This window comes from Eleutherodactylus coqui, chromosome 7 (genome assembly GCF_035609145.1).
Source record: "Eleutherodactylus coqui strain aEleCoq1 chromosome 7, aEleCoq1.hap1, whole genome shotgun sequence".
NCBI lineage: Eukaryota > Metazoa > Chordata > Amphibia > Anura > Eleutherodactylidae > Eleutherodactylus > Eleutherodactylus coqui.
This window is the reverse complement of record NC_089843.1, coordinates 57,395,429-57,416,062: the sequence shown is the minus strand read 5'-3', so window position 1 is coordinate 57,416,062 and position 20,634 is coordinate 57,395,429. Positions and strand designations below refer to the sequence as shown.

Here is a 20,634-nt window from a genome sequence, read left to right as displayed (position 1 = left end):
CTAGATTACTAGGTTACTTTTGCTATGATATCAACATGTCATAAATTATTGCTCGTAACATTTGTAACATTTCATATTTTTGTCCTTGGCAACATTTTGCTAATTTGAATATTTATTTGGTTTTCTTTTCACAGCAGAATCCTCTCCCACGATATCTGTGTCTGAAAGGTGGCAACTTGTAAACGCTGGAGGCACATTCAGGGTGTCTTGCACAGATTCTCTCCCGGTGAAGTGGAGTTATGTAAAGCCGGGCTCTAAGACGTTAAGGTCCGTTCCTGATGCACAACTGCAAAGGATAAAAGATGGGGTAGAACTCAGAATTACCAATGCACAACGCAAAAATACTGCAAAATTTGTTTGCTCCAATGCTAACCATGCTACAGATGACCCAGCCTTCTATCTCTTTGTTAAAGGTAAGTCCATTGTGTTCTTCACAGGGCTGTGATAACCTTCAGCCTTCGAGAAATCTAAATAAATGGATTTTTATTCATTTGTTCTGAGTCAGAGAACAGCACATCATTTTGGCAGTGTAAATGTATGTACCTTTATTATCTTCAATAGATGCTCCAATTTAGAAATATCAACATTGATGTGCTTCCCACATGGTGGCAAAATGACAGATTGATTGTCCAATGGACCAAGTCTAGTCTGGGCTCTCTCCCCAATCAACTGTCCAATAAACCAACTCTAGTCTGGGATCTCTCCCCAATCAACTGTCCAATAGACCAACTCTAGTCTGGGCTCTCTCCCCAATCAACTGTCCAATAGACCAACTCTAGTCTGGCCTCTCTTCCTAATCAACTGACCAACTCTAGTCTGGCCTCTCTCCCTAATCAACTGACCAACTCTAGTCTGGCCTCTCTCCCTAATCAACTGACCAACTCTAGTCTGGCCTCTCTCCCTAATCAACTGACCAACTCTAGTCTGGCCTCTCTCCCTAATCAACTGACCAACTCTAGTCTGGCCTCTCTCCCTAATCAACTGACCAACTCTAGTCTGGCCTCTCTCCCTAATCAACTGACTAACCCTAGTCTGGCCTCTCTCCCTAATCAACTGACTAACCCTAGTCTGGCCTCTCTCCCTAATCAACTGACTAACCCTAGTCTGGCCTCTCTCCCTAATCAACTGACCGACTCTAGTCTGGCCTCTCTCCCTAATCAACTGACCTAACCCTAGTCTGGCCTCTCTCCCTAATCAACTGACCTAACCCTAGTCTGGCCTCTCTCCCTAATCAACTGACCTAACCCTAGTCTGGCCTCTCTCCCTAATCAACTGACCTAACCCTAGTCTGGCCTCTCTCCCTAATCAACTGACCTAACCCTAGTCTGGCCTCTCTCCCTAATCAACTGACCAACTCTAGTCTGGCCTCTCTCCCTAATCAACTGACCAACTCTAGTCTGGCCTCTCTCCCTAATCAACTGACCAACTCTAGTCTGGCCTCTCTCCCTAATCAACTGACCGACTCCAGTCTGAGCTGTCTCCCGAATCCTACCTCTAAACACACCTAGCCGAGTCTTGATGGACGTCTCCAGCTTAGGCTGCTGAAAACGTCTTGCGTGCCAAGCAATCTCTGCCTGGTGCTGCACATGAACAGTGACATCATTTCTGATACGACAAGCTGAGAGTAAGTCACTGCAGGTGCGCTAGATTTCTTTGCACTCTGTAGAACACTTGAAACTCAAGATATCTTTAGCAACCCGAGCTAGAGACGGCAATCGAAGAGTCTACTGGACGTGTTAGGAAGGAGGTGAAAAAGAGCCCAGGACAGAGAGGGCCCATCGGACGAGTCGCCTATCATTCGCATACCACACAGGAAGCACATCAAAGTTTATACTTCTGGATTGGAACGTCTATTGAAGATAATAAAGGTACTATTATCGCTAAGTCCAGCACTAAAATGATGTGACAGACTTTCCTTAACCATTTCGGCACCAGCCAATGTAAGTATATGTCCAGATTTTTGTGCCATTTTGCTGAACTGATATATATTTATGTCTATTCTTCTGCTTGTTGTGTCCCCCACAACAATCCAAGCACTCAGACTCCCATATTACTAACAACCTCTGGTCCTGATGACATCATCAGGACAGAATTTGTTGTAGCAACAAACTGTCTGGGTTCTATACTATAAAAACACCTTTTTTTTTTTTCCTCATGTGTCCTGTCAGAGTAAGAGCGGAGGACAGAAGCTTTTGCACAGCATACATATGAGTAGAATTAGTTTTTAACCCCTTCCCGCCTGCTGCACTTAAATCAATGGACTAATAGTGCCGTCCTCGTTATTTCACATGCTCTGTTAGATGGCACTGTCCTCTCCCATGCACTAAACCATCAGCTGGTTGGGGAAGTCGTGCTTTACTGTGATAGAAATGGAAACTATAATTGCCTTGTCTGCAAAACTCTTGGAGAGAGGACTCATAAGAAACTGAAATGTAGGCTCTGTGCTTGTAGCTGCTATCACTTTACATAGGAGAATTAGGGGATTCATTTTTGGATTTAAAATTGCGGATTGAACCAACTACTTTAGAACATGAAACTAATATGAAAAATTCACTTTTTGTTCTGTTGCTGCATATTTACCACTACAAAAGACGAATCAAACAAGAAAATGTCCACTCCAGCAAGAATTAGAAAGTTCTGTGTCCTGAAAAAAAAACAAAAAAAACCAATTTTTTGGGTACACCAAGAAACAACAACAAAAAATTCCCTTTGAGTATTCCAGTATGTGAAATTTTGCTCTGGTTATTAAGCCCCAAACTATCCTGGTCACGAAAGGGTTAACTTGTGATCTGTCCAATAGACTCTAAAGCCCCGCTTACATGCAACGATTATCGCTCAAAATTCGTTCAAACAATGGCTTTTGAGTGATAATTGTTGCGTGTAAACACTTCCATAATTCACTCTTCAGCTGAACGATTTTTTTAGGTGAGCTTAAAATCCATGGTTCAGCCGGAGAGAGTTAGCAGGGACCACATGCTGTGTTCTCAACGGGAGCAGCTGATTACATTGCATTCAGCTGACAGCTCGTAGCAGCTCGTGCGAAGGCAGTGCAGCTGAATACACTGCTGTTATATAAAAGGGGTTTTCCTATCGAAGACGTTTTGATCCTTTTTCTATATGGAAACGTACTTTCTCACTGTAATCTCTTAAAAAAGTTTTTTTTTTTCCTAGTTGTATGCTTTTTTTTTCCACCATGAGCACAAAAACTGTATTTGCTAAGCATATAGAAATGAATGGGATTGACCCTGCTATTATGTGGACTGGATATATTGGGACGATTTGCTAAGTATAGTTACTTTATTGCTATGTTCTGTGTCCTAAGAATATAAGGGCTTATTCAGACGACCATATATCGGCTGGGTATTCACGCTGGCCGATATACAGCGTCTGTCTCTGCAGAGGAAGGAGGTTGGAAGAGCCGGGAGCAGTGCTCTGAGCTCCCACCCCCTCTCTACCTCCTCTCCACCCTGTCTCCGCCCCTCTGCACTATTTGCAATGAGAGGAGATGGGACGGGGGCGGGGCTAAGTTTCAGGAATTAGCTCTGCCCCATCCCGACTCCCCTCATTGCAAATAGTGCAGAGGGGTGGAGAGGGTGCAGGAGCTCAGAGCACTGCTCCCGGCTCTTCCAGCCTCCTCACCCCTGCAGAGAGGGACGCCGTATATCGGCTGGGCGTGAATACCCGGCCGATATATGGTTGTCTGAATAAGCATTAAAAACCAGCTTTTACAATGCCTACAATTGTCCTTCCTGGAGTTTATCTAATCCTAGTGTCTGCGTTCATTTCTTCTTCTAGATTTAACCAACCCTTTCATGGATATTCGGGCATACTATGATGTAAGGGAAGGTGAAGACCGTTCTGGCATCTGCTCTCTCTCTGATTCGGACATTAAAGATTATTCTATTAGAAAATGTGACGAATCTGCCCTGCCCAAAGGTTTCCTCTATGAAAGTAATATTGAGAGCGGCATTACCATAAAAAACGTACAGACCAGTTTCGATGATTGCTATAGATGTTCTGTGGAACAAAATGGAGTTGTTAAGACTTCCACGGAGTTCCGAGTGGTGGTGACTCCAGGTGAGTTACATTTATACATGCATATCTGCCTTTTTTTTTCTGAACTTGTGACTAGATTTTATTTTATAGTCTTTTACTTAAGAGTTTTCCAGTTATAAACTACTCATGGCCATTAATAGTAAATTAGCAGGAATTCCTGCTGATTGCCGGATTTCTAGAGAAAGCAAACAGCTCCGTTGCCATTGCAGTGGCCAGGCTTGGTATTACACGCAAAGTTCCCGTTGAAATGAATGGTTTGCTTGTATGAAATCTGCATCACAAATATTACATGTGGATCTGCACCAAAATCCACAGCAGATTTTTCATTGTGGAAATTCCGTTATGTGTGAATGTATAGCCTTAGGAGGAGTTGAGTCCTTCTGAGGTCTCAGGATGGTCTATTAAAATTTAGGCTTTTTTTTGCACTGTATTGTGAATAATATAAGGTTTGATGTCCTGAATCGGCAAAAGCTACTATCGATGAAGATGACTGACATGGGTTTTGGATAGATCTAGATGGGTATGAGAATCTAGATGGATGGATATGGATAGATATGGATTGCTAGATAGCAAAAAAAAGAACCACAAACTAAGAATTCACTGCTTTCCAATTTACTCTATACTGGAAACCTTAGGCAACTTTTCTATCTCATGCAGTCTCATAGACTTATAACCACACCAAGATTATGACATTTGTATGGTAAAGTTCGCCTAAAAGTCTATTTCCAGACGCCTGCAAAATGACTTTTCTAATAATTCAGGCAATGAAGTCATGATGCTGTGCTTCAGCTGTAGCGCAGTCTTCTCCATTAACACGTGACCCCAGCTACTAATGATCTGACATTCATCCCTGGAGTATAATGCCTTCTCCCCCATCCCATAATAAGCAAATGAAAGAAACGGGCCCTATCTAGACACAGATACTGAATAACATAGATGGAAGCCAATAATCAAATAATCTGAAATGTGCACATTGAGAGTTTATTTAATATATACTATTTTTTTTTTCTTGCCTGCAAGGAGATACCGACAAGCTAAAAATATCAGAAATGAGTTATTTTATGAAAATCTGAAATTTTTAGATATTTATTAAAGAAATAAAAATATTCATTTGTAATATTGTATATATGTTTTTTTATCATTAGTACACAGAAAGGTACCAGTGGTTTTCCTAACCAAATCCAGGCTGGTTGTGAAAGCCGGGGAACGGTTTGAGGTGACCTGCGTGGCGAGGGATGTTAACACTATGGAGGTCGACTGGATAGATGCACCAACAATGGTAAGCAGAGACTTTCCTTCCTAACCTTCTGCAGTGCATCCTATGAGAAGCGATTTGACATTTCCCACAAGATATCAATCACTTTGCCTTTTCAACGACTTCCCATGCTGTATTTGCAAACTGAAAACACATCTCTGAATAATGGCCTGCAAACAATGCTGAATTATTAAAACGTGGTTGTGCCGCTTACGTATTAATTTGCTGTTTTGGCCACATAAAAGCTTTTGTGATTTGAAAGGCTCCTTTAATGAAGGGAAGGATTGCAGTGTGATGACAGCTGGTGGGTGTCTTGAATTCTCAGTGCACTATAAACAGAGGTCTGCAGATCTGGAGGCGCCCTGGAGTGTATTTCGGAAAAGTCTGCTTAGTACCAGCCAATCGTAGCGAATAGGTCAGTGTTAAATAGAGAAGTGAGGGGATTGTCTTCAAGTTAAAACGTGCCTCCAGTCAAAAGCTTAAAATTGATATGCAGGTAAGTACTTACAAGGGATGATTACCTGTTATTTATGTTTCTCCAGATCATTGGCTGCCTTTCAGTTCATTTCTATTAGGATAGAGCTGTGATCTGTGACTACAGTTTAGCTATAGTGCCTAATATGAAGTAGTCTGGGTCACACAGTAGTCTGATCAATAGTTCAGGGAGACACACTCTACCTCCTCCACAGCCTGAACCAATGATGAGGCAGGGGGTGTGTCCCTGACTACTTCACTGTAGCTAAACTGTAGTCACAAATCGCAGCACTGTACTATTAAAGCTGAGCTAAAAAGCAGCCAAGGAGTAAGATTTGAGGAAACCTAAATGGCAGGAATCATCCTATGCGGTATTCAGACTCTTAATGGGGACAAATGATATGATTGTTCATCCCCATAGGTGGGGTTCGCACGGAGCGGAACTGTTGCAGAATTTCCATGCGGACACTCTGCACGGAAATTCCACTGTTTTTACAGTAAGTAGTTGAAAAATCTCGTCCGCAAGCTGTGGAAATAACCTGCGGAAATTGACTTGCGGCACTGAATTGACAAGTGATGTGCTCCTCATAACATTAAGATTTTGAGCTGCATAAAAGCTGTGATCACCTGTTGAATGAGCGTTTGTTCATTCATTGGGTGATTGGTGACACCTTCACACAGCCCGATGGTCCAACAGATGACCATTCCTAGGAGCTTTCTTGCCCAACCACCAGCCTATGTAAAAGGCCAAGCTCCTTACTATACGCTAGACACGTTACACAGGCTGCAGCTCCTTGCCCCGGGTACCTGAACTGGTCGCCCAGGTATTATGTCCACCCTAAAATATTAGTAGTCATTGTGTTTATCTACCTTGTTTTTAAACTTTCCATAGCTGTTTTAGCCCTGGGCACTTCAAGAAAAACCAGTAATCACGCTGGCTATACACATGTTGCTATGGACATCTCTGTTTACAGTATCATGGTGATGGGGCTCATGAAGGGTTGTAGTAGTCTGAGATCTTCATTCCATTGTCCTGGCTGTCTGTCACTCCCAACCTCATTTAGGCTAACCAGTAGTCATCCAGCCTCCAAATACAGTAGGAGGGTCTTACATGATTCAATGTTTTGAGCATTGCCATTAGATGTTAGGGTTGATGACACTTTATGACAACGTATGGTTATTTATGCGCAGCATTAGAAACCTTGAAATACTTGCAAGGACTTTTGCCCCTAACATGCAAAAGCAAATTGCATACAGTATATTGATACAATATATATCCTATATATAGTATTCTATATGTACTGTATGATGGAGGTGATAGATTACCGCTATCATACAGAGCTGTACGGGTGCTTTTACAGTGTGGAATTATTCCGCAAGACGCATTGAAAGATGCTGCAGATTTCTGCTCCGTAGCCCAAACGTATACATGCGGACTAGGGTGTAAACTTTTGTTACGTCTTTAGGCCTCATGTCCACGGCACGTGTAGATATTTCATGCGGATTTCCACAGCGGATGCACTGCAGGTCATCTTAAAATAGATTTCTTTTTCTTTGCGGGAGATGGCGGATTGCAGATTTTTCAGCGCCTTTTCCCCACCTCCCTAATTGCTTCTAACCTTCAAATCCACAGCAGATCCTAAGCTCCCATAGAGATGAATGCGGCCAGATCCGCGGTAAAATGGAGCATGCTGCGATTTATTATCCGCAAATTATTTAAAATCAAATCCGCAGGACTTAAATGAAGTGCGGATGCCCAATGCTTCTCTATGGGCGGCCTGAGCTGTGGATCTCCCGCGCGGATTCAATAAATACAATCCGCCCGTGGACATTGGGTCTTTTTTAGATGCGTCTTGTGGAATAACTCTGTGTGGAAAGCACCCTAAGTTTATCAAACGTGCTGTAAAGTCCACTCAAGTGTTTTTGCAATTTGAAGACGCGAGATTACTAGGATTTTTTTTTTCAAGCATCAGATGAAGTATGCGGGAAGTTGTCTCCCACTTTGTAATGTCCGCGTGCTGTTTGGGTAGAATTTTAGTGTAAACCTGAAAGTTGTGTGAAAACAAAGGGGAAGGGTAACTAAGTGCCCCTCTGTCCTTTTGCAAGTAGTGAAATGAAGCTATAAATCCTTATGCATCGTAATAGTAAAGAAATGTCACTCAGTATTCCATATTGTATATCATTTGATATAAATACTTTATATTTCACATGATCTCTAACATTTATTCCCATCTCCCTCACCGATCATTGGCATTTTTTCCTTTGACATCATGAAAAAAATGAAGCCGTATTTGTGGACTCTTTAACCCCCTCTTCCTTCCTTCCTCTAAACTCCCCGCTCATCATCCACCGTTTCCTATCTGTCATTTCATTGTTTCTTTTGTCTGCATGTACAGATACAGCCTGCTGCTATTCTGTCATTAGCATATTTTAATGAAGCTGGAAAGGTGAATTTCCAATCAGGGACATCACAATAATAAACTGTCCCAGCATTGTTACCCTTATCCATTCATCTGCCATTGCTCAGCCTTAAATTATTAGTTTTTAGACAGGTGGTTCACTTTGGACTTTTTGGATACTTTTGTTAATTTGACGTGCGGAATGGTCATTAGGAAAATCTGACTGATATTTCATTAATTTGGTATTTTCTTTACAGATCACCACTTCAAACAGCAGGCACCTGACTCCGACGCACTTCGAACGGAACAGCACTCTAAGCAGCCATGCAGTTGTCCTTAATGAGTCCGGAATATATACCTGCAAAGCCAAGAACACTGTCGGCGAGAGCACGGCCTCGTTCACACTGGATGTTCTTGGTAAGTCGTTTCTTGGCATCAAATCTGAACACAAGAAAGTCGCCATTTAAATGTATTGTTATTGGCATTTAATTAACACCACTGTCTAAAATTGAGATTTATATGGTCTTATGGTTACCAAGCCTGTCTCTGCTGGCTGTGCAGTGCCAATCCATCTTGGAGTTGGGCAGCTAAGTAATTTGCTATATACTTGTTGCCACCATACACTGTTGGCCACTTAAACCTTTAAATGGTACTTTAATACCATTTGTGTTTAAAGGGGTTGTCCAGTTGTAAACTGTTGATGATCTATTCTTTTGGGCTTATTCACATGGACGTATATCGGCTGGGGTTTCACGCCCGGACGATATACGCTGCCCCTCTCTGCAAGGGGAGGAGGCAGGATGGGTGCTAGTGTGCTGACCTCCCGCCTCCTCTCCGCCCCCACCACTGTTTGCAATGGGAGGGACAGGACGTAGCTTAGTCCCGCCCCTCCCCTCCCATTGCAAACAATGGCAGGGTGCGAAAGCTCAGCACACTAGCTCCCCCCCTCCATCTCACCTCTTCCCTTGCAGAGAGGGGCAGCGTATATCGCCAAGGTTTGAAAACTCAGCCGATATACGTCCATGTGAATAAACCCTTAAGGTGTATTTCGATGGAATGATTATCATTCCGAAAATCGTTCAACTGAACAAGAGTGAATGATAATCATTCAGTTTAAATGCGAGAAAATGACGAATGAGAATTGTTTGTTTTTTTTCGTTCGTCCAGTTTCAGCCAAATCGTTGGCTTCTCTCTGCGTTTAAATACTCCCCGTTCAGTGTTTCGCATGAGAATCATTCACTACTCTTCAGTGTTGCACATCCCTAACGATCTGCCTGTCTAAACAGGCTGCACATGCACAAACGAGCTGGTGATGGCATCAATAGCTTGTTCACCCAGACAAACAAGAATCATGCATTTCCGTTGTGTGTAAACGGACCATTAGGATAGGCTATCAGTAGTAGATCAATGTTTGCCCACAACCCGGAACTCCCAACTGATCAACTGTTTGCCGGATCGGTGCAAACATGCACTAAGCTGATTTATCACATCGGTTGTCATGTTAAGGGGGTTGTATACTATTGATAGTTTATCCTCAGGATAGACCATGCTGAAGATAGACCAATGGGGGTCTGCTGCCCAGAATCCCTGCTGACCAGCTAGCTGTTCACCAGACCAGTATGCCCATGCACTGAAGTATTTTTTTGCAAAAAGCGTGTCTGCTCTATGCTCACTGCAACTGATTTGGTATTACATGCAAAGCTTCTTAACTTCAATAGTAACTTTGCCTACACTGCCAAGCCTTGCCATTGCAGTGGGAACAGAGTTGTCTGCTTCCTGGAGAAATCGGCTCAGTGCACCAGCCCAGCGAACAGCTGATCATCGGGTATTCTGGGTTGCAGACCTCTACTGCTCAATTATTGATAGGCTATCAGTGGTAGACAGCTGACCCCCCCCCCCCCCCCTTTAATATGTAAACCAATGTGATAGCTAGCAAAAGTGTAAATTACTTTTTTTACCTGAAATGATGAGTTTTGTGCTGAAAATCCCCCTAAAGTGCTATTAGAGGTCTGCCTTCCTTCTAATTTGCTGTCCACTACCCTAAGGTAACAAGACAGAACACAGGAACGGAAGCAGGATGATGACTCCTTCTACCCATAGATGTCTGTAGAAAGCAGAGTGGAGAGGGAGAGAGGATGAATAACTCATAGATGTGCTGTCAGAGAAAACTGAAAATTACAGATACAGCATGAGAGATACTGGAATGAACAAATGGATTCATATGATGGCCAGAAATTGTGCTACTCTTAATTTGCATATTACCCAGAGGGACATGGATGGCTTCATGAGTCTCCTCACTCCCTTTCTAGATGCTCTCCCTAAGGAGAAAAAATAGTGTTCTTGATCCACTCTTAATTTACACACACATGGCAGTTGATTCTGAAAATGATCTAAAAGTGCAGGTACACTTTAAATTTAGGCTATCAGGCAGTGTATGCGGACAACCAGTCAGTCTCAGATCTTTGACTTACAGGGGTTGCCAAGGAATTCAATGAAATGACTGCTGCGCATGCAGCCTGTAAGAATCTGATTCTTCGATGGTTTGAATGCATCACTAAACCAGAGGGGAAGAGGGTAGGGCGGGTCTGTAGGGGGGGAGCAGAGCCTGATGCCACACTGTTCATTTGTTCCCCTTTTTTTTTCTTTAACTTTTATGCCATTTTATATATTTGTGAACAGAAACTGGGTACATTAATCTGACCGTGACGGACAACACAACGCTTGATGTGAGCATTAACGCTGGGGAGAACGTTGTGCTGCAGGTCTACATTGACGCATATCCTCGACCGGATGACGAGTACTGGACTTTTATGAGTGAGACTATTCTCAATACCTCCGACCATTTTGCCCAGTCGCGAGAGGAAAGCAGCAATAGGTATGAGACAATCGCATCAACTTCCTTTTTTAATTGTATAGAATAGTAGGAAAATGGGAACGTAGATTTGGGGTGGAGTTTTTAGTCCTTTATAAATCTGCTTCCCAATCCACTCGTTAGACATGCGGATTTAGGTGCAGATTCTTTTGTACGGTGGAATATTCTGCTGAGTGTTGGCAGAATATTCCAGTACGTGTTAAAGTACCCACAACTGGCTACATTTGTCTGTAACCTTCACCCTTGGGTTATGTGCGCATAATTTGTAAGTGTGAGTAACGCTCAAGACACTTGGGTAACATTTGCACCAGACAGCACATGGACTCCAGTCCGTGCATTAGCTGATATACACAACACATTGTCTGATATACACAACACATTGGCGAGTTTGATTTCTCGCCTATGAAATGGACAGGAATGGGACGTGCCATGCGTTTTTTTGTTTTTTTTCATGTGGACCATCAGTAGATATGAAAGAACATCCATGTGTATAAGCCTCATAGGCTATAAAGGGGCCGTGTGCTGCCCATGGAATTACATGGAGAGTACACGGTCCCAAAATGTGTCCATGTATCACCGGCCTTAACTGAATGTGCTACTCTACCCCTGATAGGTATGTTAGTGAGCTACATCTAATCCGCCTCAAAGGGAATGAGAAGGGAATCTATACATTTTATGCTTCGAATTCCGATGCCAGCTCATCCATCAGCTTCAACATATCGGTGAAAAGTAAGTGTAAACTTTTACTTATTTACATCATGGAAAATTTTAGAAAAATTTCTACTAATGGCCTTGGTTTTTTAATATTTCTCCAGCAAAACCAGAAATCCTAATGGTTGAGAAAGTTGGTAAGGACATGCTACAGTGTGTGGCAACGGGATTCCCTGCGCCTTCCATTGACTGGTTATTCTGTCCGGGATTTGAATCCAGGTAACCGACCCTGCCCAAGGCTGATTAATAATAAATGCACTCTTTTCACTATGTCAGACTGAAATCTTCTCAAACCCAGGTTTAACGCTGGAAAACAGTTTTTTTCAGTGTCCTGAGTGCACTCCGACGGCCACACATCACTCTTATTTGCATATATTATTGACATAGGATTTATTTCAACACAGTTGCCAGCGTGTCATCCACCTCTATGGGAGTGACACAATGATCTGCTTTGCACGCGTCTCACTTCATGTAACAATATCAACATCGTCGTCTCCATTACACGTTTGTGTTTATACTTCATTACTGTTGTCTTTTTAGCTTTTTCTGTAGTTTCCATTGGCTTTTTAACAATAAAGAAACCTGTAGGACTTTGTTGTTGCAGTTGTTTAGAATCTCCCGCAATAATGCCAATTGACACGAAGCAGAGTATGGAAAACTCCTCTCTTGGGCGTCCGGTTATAGAAAGTATCATTGATGTGAGTTCCATTAAGGAGAAGAATGGCTCTGTGCACTGCATCGCGTACAATGATGTAGAAAGGATTACGTCTGTTTTCAGTTTTGCTGTTACAGGTAAGTACGTTCATTTTTTTTTTTTTTTTTTAACAAACATTAAAGGGGTTATCTGGGATTTTTACTATGACCTATCCTTAGTATAGGTCATGAACAATTAATTAGCAGGCGTCCTCAGTCATAGGTCATCAATAGTTGATTGGCAATGGTTTGCCACTTTGTACACACTGACAGCCACTGGGAAAACAGCTGGTCATTGGTGATTCCGAATCGGAAGCTGACCTCTTTGCACACACTGCATCAGCCCAGGTTGGTATTGCAGTCACTATTCCTATTTAATTGAAGGCAAAGCGTATGGAGCTTATGGCTCCGTTGATACTGACAGTAGAACCAACGATCAACTGTTGATGATCTATCTTGAGGATAAGTCATTACTGATTAAAGTGGTTTTTCAGGCAAATACTATTGATGACATATTATAGGATCAGCTAATCAACTATTGATGACTTGAATCCACCTCAAGACTCTGCCCACTGTTGATGCCACAACACGGGTACAGAGCAGAAGCAGAGGCATTTATGAGTACGGGCCACTACACAGGGTGAGCCGACTACTTCCATTCCAGACCTTTGTGTGGACCCCAGTTGATTAACCATTGGATGACCTATCTTGAGGATCGTCCATCAATAGTATTTACCCAGAAAACCTCTTTAAGAAGTGGAGAACCGCTTAAAGTAATTCAATAGAACCAGATTAATGAGGTTGGAAGAGTCTACTTATATTGGGATTTATGTACGACAGGAAAATAATAAAGACATTGCCTATAGGAAGCAGCCTTATAGCCACATTAATCTTCTACATTGCATGCATACTTTAAGTGCATACTAGGAACTGTAGTGCAAAAACTGCATATGGGAGAGGACTTGTACTTGTATACTTCTATAAATGTAACATTGCTATGATTAAGAAAACCTTTTATATGTTCTGCCTTTATTTCTAGCAGATAGGAACAACTACACTGTCTTTACGCCTCTGCTGATCGGATTTATTGTAGCCGCTGCTGTCTTGTGCCTCGCCATGTCAGTCCTCATGTACAAATACTTGCAGGTACACCATACACTTGTGTTGTGCTCCTATCCGTGTTTTATGTTTTCCTTTTACTTAGTTCTTGTTCTTCTCTTCTTAACACAGAAACCAAAGTATGAAATTCAGTGGAAAGTAGTGGAAGAAATCAATGGAAATAATTACGTTTATATTGATCCAACGCAACTTCCTTATGACAACAAGTGGGAGTTCCCTAGAGACAGGCTGTGCTTCGGTTAGTGGATTGGGTTATTTCATCACTATATTGTATAAATCTTTGTTGTATTCTTTACTATACTGTATGTGACAAAAACTTAGATCACCCCGAGGGTGTCCATATAACGTTGGCAGTCTGCTTATCCTGCCAACAGCTACAGTAGGTCACCCGGCACGCCCACATGCATGTTAAACTCGGCCGAGCATGCATGCGTTCTCCCAAGAACGAAAAGATCAGGCAGTTGACATTTAACCATTTCTTATTTTTCCCAATATTCGCCATTGAGGGAACGTTAGGAGTATCTCATTAGATGACCAGCCATATCTAATGAATATAGCCATCTTTAAGTTTCACTCTATCCTAGCCTACTATATTTAAAGAAGCTCTACGGTTTAGGGACAAAGCTCTGTCCGAAGACAGGAGGGGGACACCTGAAGTTGGTTTATCTCCACCACGACACGAATCTGCTGGTTCCAGGTCCCATTTTTGGGCTGTCCAAGATGGCTGCAGCAATTTTCTAATTAATGCACACTGTGCACTGTTCTCTGATTGGTCTGTGCTGATCACAGGAGCAGTTCTGGCCAATCGGAGAGTAGGTATAGTGCATTAGTAGTCTTTAAACTACCAATGCACTATGGGGCTTAGGCAGTCTGAAGATTGCATATGCCATCTTGCTTGGCCAAAAAATTGGACCAGGAACTGGTTAATCGAAGGGATGCAACTGAATAACCGCTCTAGACAATATACCCTGTGCACCTCCTGTCCTGGGACAGAATTTTGTTCCAAAACCGAAGGATCACTTTAAGTATCTATTTTAATCATTTTACTACAATTTAATTAATCGTCTGTTGTTTCCTAATAGGTAAGATTCTGGGTGCTGGTGCTTTTGGCAAAGTGGTTGAAGCTACAGCATATGGTCTATTGAAGGAAGACAATGCACTTACAGTTGCGGTTAAAATGCTGAAACGTAAGTAGTACTCTTTCTTGTTTTTTACTTTGCTTGTTTCATTGCTAAGAATGAATGATACTGTATACCCAACACTGACTGAAATCTCTATATTTGCAGCAAGTGCTCATGCTACAGAGAGGGAAGCCCTTATGTCTGAGCTGAAGGTCCTGAGCTATCTTGGCCATCACAAAAATATTGTAAATCTTCTAGGAGCCTGCACCGTGGGAGGTAAATCTATTCATGCTTTTGGTAGTTTATTATATCTTAAAGCGACTCTCTGGTCGTGGAGGAATACTGTGCAGTAATATGCATCATTAGTCTAAGACACTACACATTGCTTCTTTGATTGGTCAGTGCTGCCCACATGAGCAGCCGCACTGGCCAGTTAAAGCAGCATGTAGTGTCTTAAGTCTATTGATGTAGTGCAGCCATCTTTTTTGTCAAGGACCAACGGGGTGGAGTCTTATCTAGAAATAAGACACGGGCCATCAATCTTTAGGTACGTCTTGCAGAACTTTTCTGCATGTATGAAAGGTCTCTTATTGAGAAGAATCCATATAAATATTTATTAAAGGGGTTTTCCGATTAGAGACAACCCCTTTCAGTATGCACCATCCGGGGTAGACAGCTGATCACTCATGTTACACTCCTGACACCAACAGCACACAGCTGATTTTACCGGGGGCAGTTGCTGCCAACCAGACAGTTCCCCTGCAGGAGCTGCTGCAGGGCATACTTCGTAGCACATGACTGCCATTCAGATGGGTAATACATGTAATGCAAAGACATGGCAACACTTGCCCCAGGAACACAGAAAGTGAGTAGTGGTGCTGGTTCCACTGTCCAGAACCAAAGACAGACCAAATCATGCAATAATAATTACAATAAATTCTGTATTGCTGGTTTTCCAGCTGCTGAGGTCCTCAACGATCTTAAGAATGGCGCATCCAAATAGCAATTGAGAATTGAGTCTTGATAATACGTGACCGCCGCTCTATTGAGAGAGATTACTGAGTGCACCGATCTCCATCTGTCACATAGAACTGAATGGAGCTTCAGTTGAGCATGCATACTGGGGCTGCACTCGTCTGAGGCCTCTGGGTGCACCAGTCTTGGGATTGCTGACTGTCTCTGTGGCTGGAACTGCAGAGATCAGACATTCATCCCCTATCCTTTACATAGGGGATAAATGTCTCTTAATGGGAAAATCATTGTAATATCCCAATGTCCGCTGTTATTTGGAAGCTTCAAAAAAAAAATTTAGATTTGCTTCCACATTTTGTGAAAGAAAACCACCACTGCAACGTAAGTAGAGTTCCTGTATGATGAAACGAATTGTATCATAGAAGTTTTTATTACATCAATCGAAAACACAGCCCCTAACTTGGTAACAACTAAGGAAGTTGGAGACACAAATAATCTGTTCTGCTCCTTGTGAAATGGCCTGTGTGGACTAAATGCGTGTAGGGGATTACAGCAGGATAGGATTATAAATTATTCTGTCTTATTTAGTTTTTGTGTCATTTGTGTCATTTTTTTAAGGATTACCATGTACTGACTGCAGCACGCATGTAATACGTAGGCCACCTGGTTGCCTAAGGGGTTAATGATAATCACTTAATTGTGAGCACAGCTTAAGACTTGATGTGTGACTAAGCCTTTATGGAGCCAGGGACAACTGTAAAACTGTTAATATGGACATAGTGGATGCATCATCAATCCTCTTTCGTCTAAGAGAAACACTTTGTCTATTCGGTAGCGTTGGGGCGGTGAGGCTCTTCCATGTGCCGTCTCTCTCCGGTAGATTGTAGGCTGAGTAAACACTTGCATGGGCGCAGAAAGGGAACAACATTCCACTCTCTGAGGGTTGTGCATTGTGAGAAAAGAAAGGCGTTTCATGAGCACAACTTGTGATAATGTGTGCGATAATTGATATGGCTCTGCCATTAAGTATCGTTCTTTTATTCTGCACGTCATCTGTTAACGGGGTAACTCACAAGTCTGTGATACAAGATGACATTGGGATAGAAGCAGACCTTTAGTAGTGGGGAGCTGCGCCATTACTGCATCACCAAAAGCACATGGTTTTTTATCTGCATGTGTGACCATACCTTTATTTACCCATTGCACTTCTATATGGTGCAGCATATTACATGCTGCTTTGCTATAAGCTGAATCTTAAAGGGGTTTTCCACTTTGTAGTACAATTAGGGAAATGGCAAGAAAGGGCTAAACACAAGCAAATTTAAAGTAATCCCCTGGTTTTGGTACAAAATTCTGTCCTGGGACCTGAGTGGGTAAGTGGTATATTACCTGTAGTTGTTCTCTCGCCATCCCTCTGATCACCTAGTTCTAGGTCTCGTTTTCATCCATTCAAGATGACTGACAATATCTTCAGACTACCTAATCTCCACAAAGCATTGTTAATGTTAGACTACCATTTGCTCTCTTAATTGGCCGACAATGCTTATATGGTCAGCACTGATTAATCGTAGAGCAGTGCACAGTGTGCATTACCTAGTTAAGAAATTGCTATGGCCAACCCTAGGCCCTGGAACTGGCAAATTGGAGTAAAACTGCAGGTAATATAGCGCCCTCCTGTTCTGGCACAAAATTTTGTCTCAGAATTCAAGGGTCACTTTAAAGTGACTCGGTAGTTGTTCCTCTCCGTCATGCCTCTTCACCAGTTTTGGATCCCGTTTTTCAGCCATCCAGGATGCTTGACACAGTCTGCAGACTACTTAGGCCCCACAGTGTATTGGTAGTGTTAGACTACCAATATACTATATTTGCTTTCTGATTGACCAGAGCTGCTCACATGATCAGCACTAGCCAACCAGAGAGCAGGGCACAGTGTACATCAGGTAGTTAGAAAATTGCTGCAGCCATTTTGAAATCTCAAAATAACAGAATCGGCAGATCGGAGGGATGACAGAAAAGGTCTGCAGGTAATATTCCTTTCCCAGGACATAATTTTGCCCTGAAACCGGAAGGTTGCTGTAAGCCATCCCTGTTCTCCTGCCAGTCTAGTGCTGCCATTCCCAATCTCACCACCAGTCTTTGCTGACAAACTTCAGCGGCGATTAGTCTGTTTACACACACCCTTTGCTCCCAGTCATTGGCCTCTGCGGTCTAAAGCTGTATAACGCCAAGGTCAGTAGTTGGATGCAGTGGTCATGTCTGTTTACAGTTGGGGAATGGAGTGGGGAGTCTTATTTCTAACCACTTACTGCCCAATTTTACTATAACGTGGAAACCCCTTAATAATGAGCAGTCTTAAAGGGATTTCATAACAATCAATGTTATGCCTTTTCAGTCAAATGTAGTAAGATGGCTGGTTGGTTTTCTTGCCTTCTACTGATTTCAGTGCAGGAGAACGGTCTATGAACAACCTCCTTTCTACTTCCATTGGTGTACAACTTATGGCCGGCTGTCCACGGGTGATGCGGTATCCCACGGCGAAGCTCCGCCGCGGAAGCCGCCACCCAGGAACAGGAGCCAGCACCGAATCTCCGCCGGTCAGCCCTATCTAATAGATTGGCTGACCGCGGAGAATCGGGGCAATTCGCAGAATCACAGTGATTCTCCGCTCATGGACAGGTGCCGGCGCTTTCCATAGCAATGGAAGCGTCGGCCGGCGAATGAACTGCCATGGACCGGGGTCCCATGTCAAAACTCTGGTATAAATGCCTTGATCATTCTGCCCCATTGTCTGCAAGCTGAATCAACGAAAATGACAAGCTTGTGCATGACATGTAAATACTTAAAGTAATGTATTTTTACTTAAAACTTCTTATGAGTAACTTTTATGACACGTCAGTCACACACCTGCTCCTTTTCAAGTCGGTGAGGTCGCAGTTGTATGACTGACACTCCATAAAAGTTACTTATGAGAACTTTGAAGTAAAAATATATTAGTTCTCTTAAAATTAAGTATTTACTTGTTCTACACAAGCTTGACATTTTCGTTGATCCAGCTTGCAGACAATGGGGCAGATTGATCAAAGCATTTACACCAGTGTTCTGACATATGTTGTAAATACAGTGTTTGAACTGAAGCCCCTGCAGAACCTTTTGGGGGGGGGGGGGGCTTCAGATTCACAGCGCACAATCCCATTGAAAGTGATGGGATTCATATTTGCCATAGAATTCGCCATGTGAACATACCCTTAGGGCTCATGTCCACGGGCAAAATATGATTTAGGATCCGCAGCGGATCTCCCGCGTGCGGATCCGCATCCCATAGGGATGCATTGACCACCCGCGGGTAGATAAATACCCGCGGATCGTCAATAAAAGGGATTTAAAAAAAAATGGAGCATGGAAAAATCCGGACCATGCTCCATTTTCGTGCGGGTCTCCCGCGGGGACGGCTCCCGCGGGCTTCTATTGAAGCCTATGGAAGCCGTCCGGATCCGCGGGAGACCTAAAATAGGAATTTAAAGTATTTACCATCCGGCGCGGGCGGGGAAGGTCAGCTGTTCCTCACGGCCGCATCTTCCTTGCTTCGGCTCGGCGGATGTGCCCGGCGCATGCGCGCGGCACGTCGGCGACGTGCCGGCGACGTGCCGCCGGCGTCAGGAATTCATCCGCCGGCCGAAAATGAAGATCCGGCCGTGAGGAACAGCTGATGTTCTCCGCCCGCGCCGGATGGTAAATACTTTTAAATTCTTATTTTCGGCGCTCATGTCCGCGGGGCAGGAGGGACCCGCTGCAGATTCTACATGTAGAATCTGCAGCGGATCTGATTTTCCCCGTGGACATGAGGCCTTAGGCTTAGTTCACATTAGTAAAAAAAAAAAAAGCCAATGTGGATTTCACTGACAACTGCTGCAGAAATCTGTGCTATTAACAAGGATTTCTATTGCTTATCTGCATTCATAGCAGTGGTGGATCTGTGGTGGATTTAGCCAAGTTCAATGGGACAAATCTGTGTGCGGATTTCTTGATAATGCACAACCCAATTTTTGAATTCCCAGTCATTGCGTTACATATAGATGTAATCCTGCTCTGATGTTAGTGAGATGACCGCTGCACAGCTTTCTCTACAAATCGGGAAGCATCAGGCCCTGTGGCCAGTGTGACTAGCGCATAATTTTAGGATTTTTTTTTTTTAATATGTATATTTTTTTCAAATTACCAAAAATTCTTTAAAAAATGTTAAACATAAAAGCTTGATTTATACAACAGGTCATTTTCTGATGACACATTCCATTTAATATAACACTTCATGATGCATATTTCGCCAAACGTATAGTGCAGGATCCATAGGGATTCCACCTCAAATATGTGGAGTAATCCTCCATGTGAACGCAGTCTAATACATAGAATAAAGGTCTCCTGGGTGAACCTTCCCTTTTGAGATTATTAAGAATTCTTTTATGCATAAAAACTTGTGAAAGTAAAACTGGTATTAGGCTAAGTGGAGGAGCAGCACATCAGATGGCATTATGTAATCCGGCGCAATGACCCGGCAGGTTGTTTTTAGCCTCTAAGTGGATCACTTCTTCAAATAGAAACACATTATGTGACTCTTCAGCTGCAATTTAGCGGACGGTATAATTTGCATTCTTTGGGAATTAGTCATTTCACTACGCCGAAGTAGATACCGGAGTCCAGCGCCAAACTTGTAATTGGTTCCACAAAAGCGCTGGCACATGTTTTACAGTACAATCCTCTACATTTTGCATCACTCACTTTTGGATCTGATATTACAATTGATTTCCAAGGAAAATTTGTCATCTTTATATCTTAATGTGAAATTGAGTAGGAAATAATACATTACGAGTTCATTGTAAAGAACTTTCAGTCCATTCTTCATTAGAGTAATGTAAAACGTGGCTGGCCAATCTGAAATGAGAAGTTTAATTTGATCTGCACTTGGAG

The 20,634-nt window shown here is 42.7% G+C and overlaps 1 protein-coding gene across 5 annotated transcripts in view; it reads left to right on the top strand.

The window, feature by feature from the left end:
- KIT (KIT proto-oncogene, receptor tyrosine kinase) overlaps positions 1–20,634 on the top strand; it is a 73,729-nt gene that overhangs the window by 37,887 nt on the left and 15,208 nt on the right. For 3 of the 5 annotated variants that reach the window (XM_066573068.1, XM_066573071.1, XM_066573072.1), the window contains exons 2-13: positions 135–413; positions 3,796–4,077; positions 5,202–5,335; positions 8,442–8,601; positions 10,864–11,059; positions 11,670–11,785; positions 11,872–11,986; positions 12,372–12,559; positions 13,500–13,606; positions 13,691–13,817; positions 14,662–14,766; positions 14,866–14,976. In XM_066573068.1, coding sequence (XP_066429165.1) covers positions 135–413; positions 3,796–4,077; positions 5,202–5,335; positions 8,442–8,601; positions 10,864–11,059; positions 11,670–11,785; positions 11,872–11,986; positions 12,372–12,559; positions 13,500–13,606; positions 13,691–13,817; positions 14,662–14,766; positions 14,866–14,976 — 1,920 coding nt within the window. The remainder of the gene's footprint in view (positions 1–134; positions 414–3,795; positions 4,078–5,201; positions 5,336–8,441; positions 8,602–10,863; positions 11,060–11,669; positions 11,786–11,871; positions 11,987–12,371; positions 12,560–13,499; positions 13,607–13,690; positions 13,818–14,661; positions 14,767–14,865; positions 14,977–20,634) is intronic. The other 2 variants (XM_066573070.1, XM_066573069.1) reach the window with 2 other exon arrangements.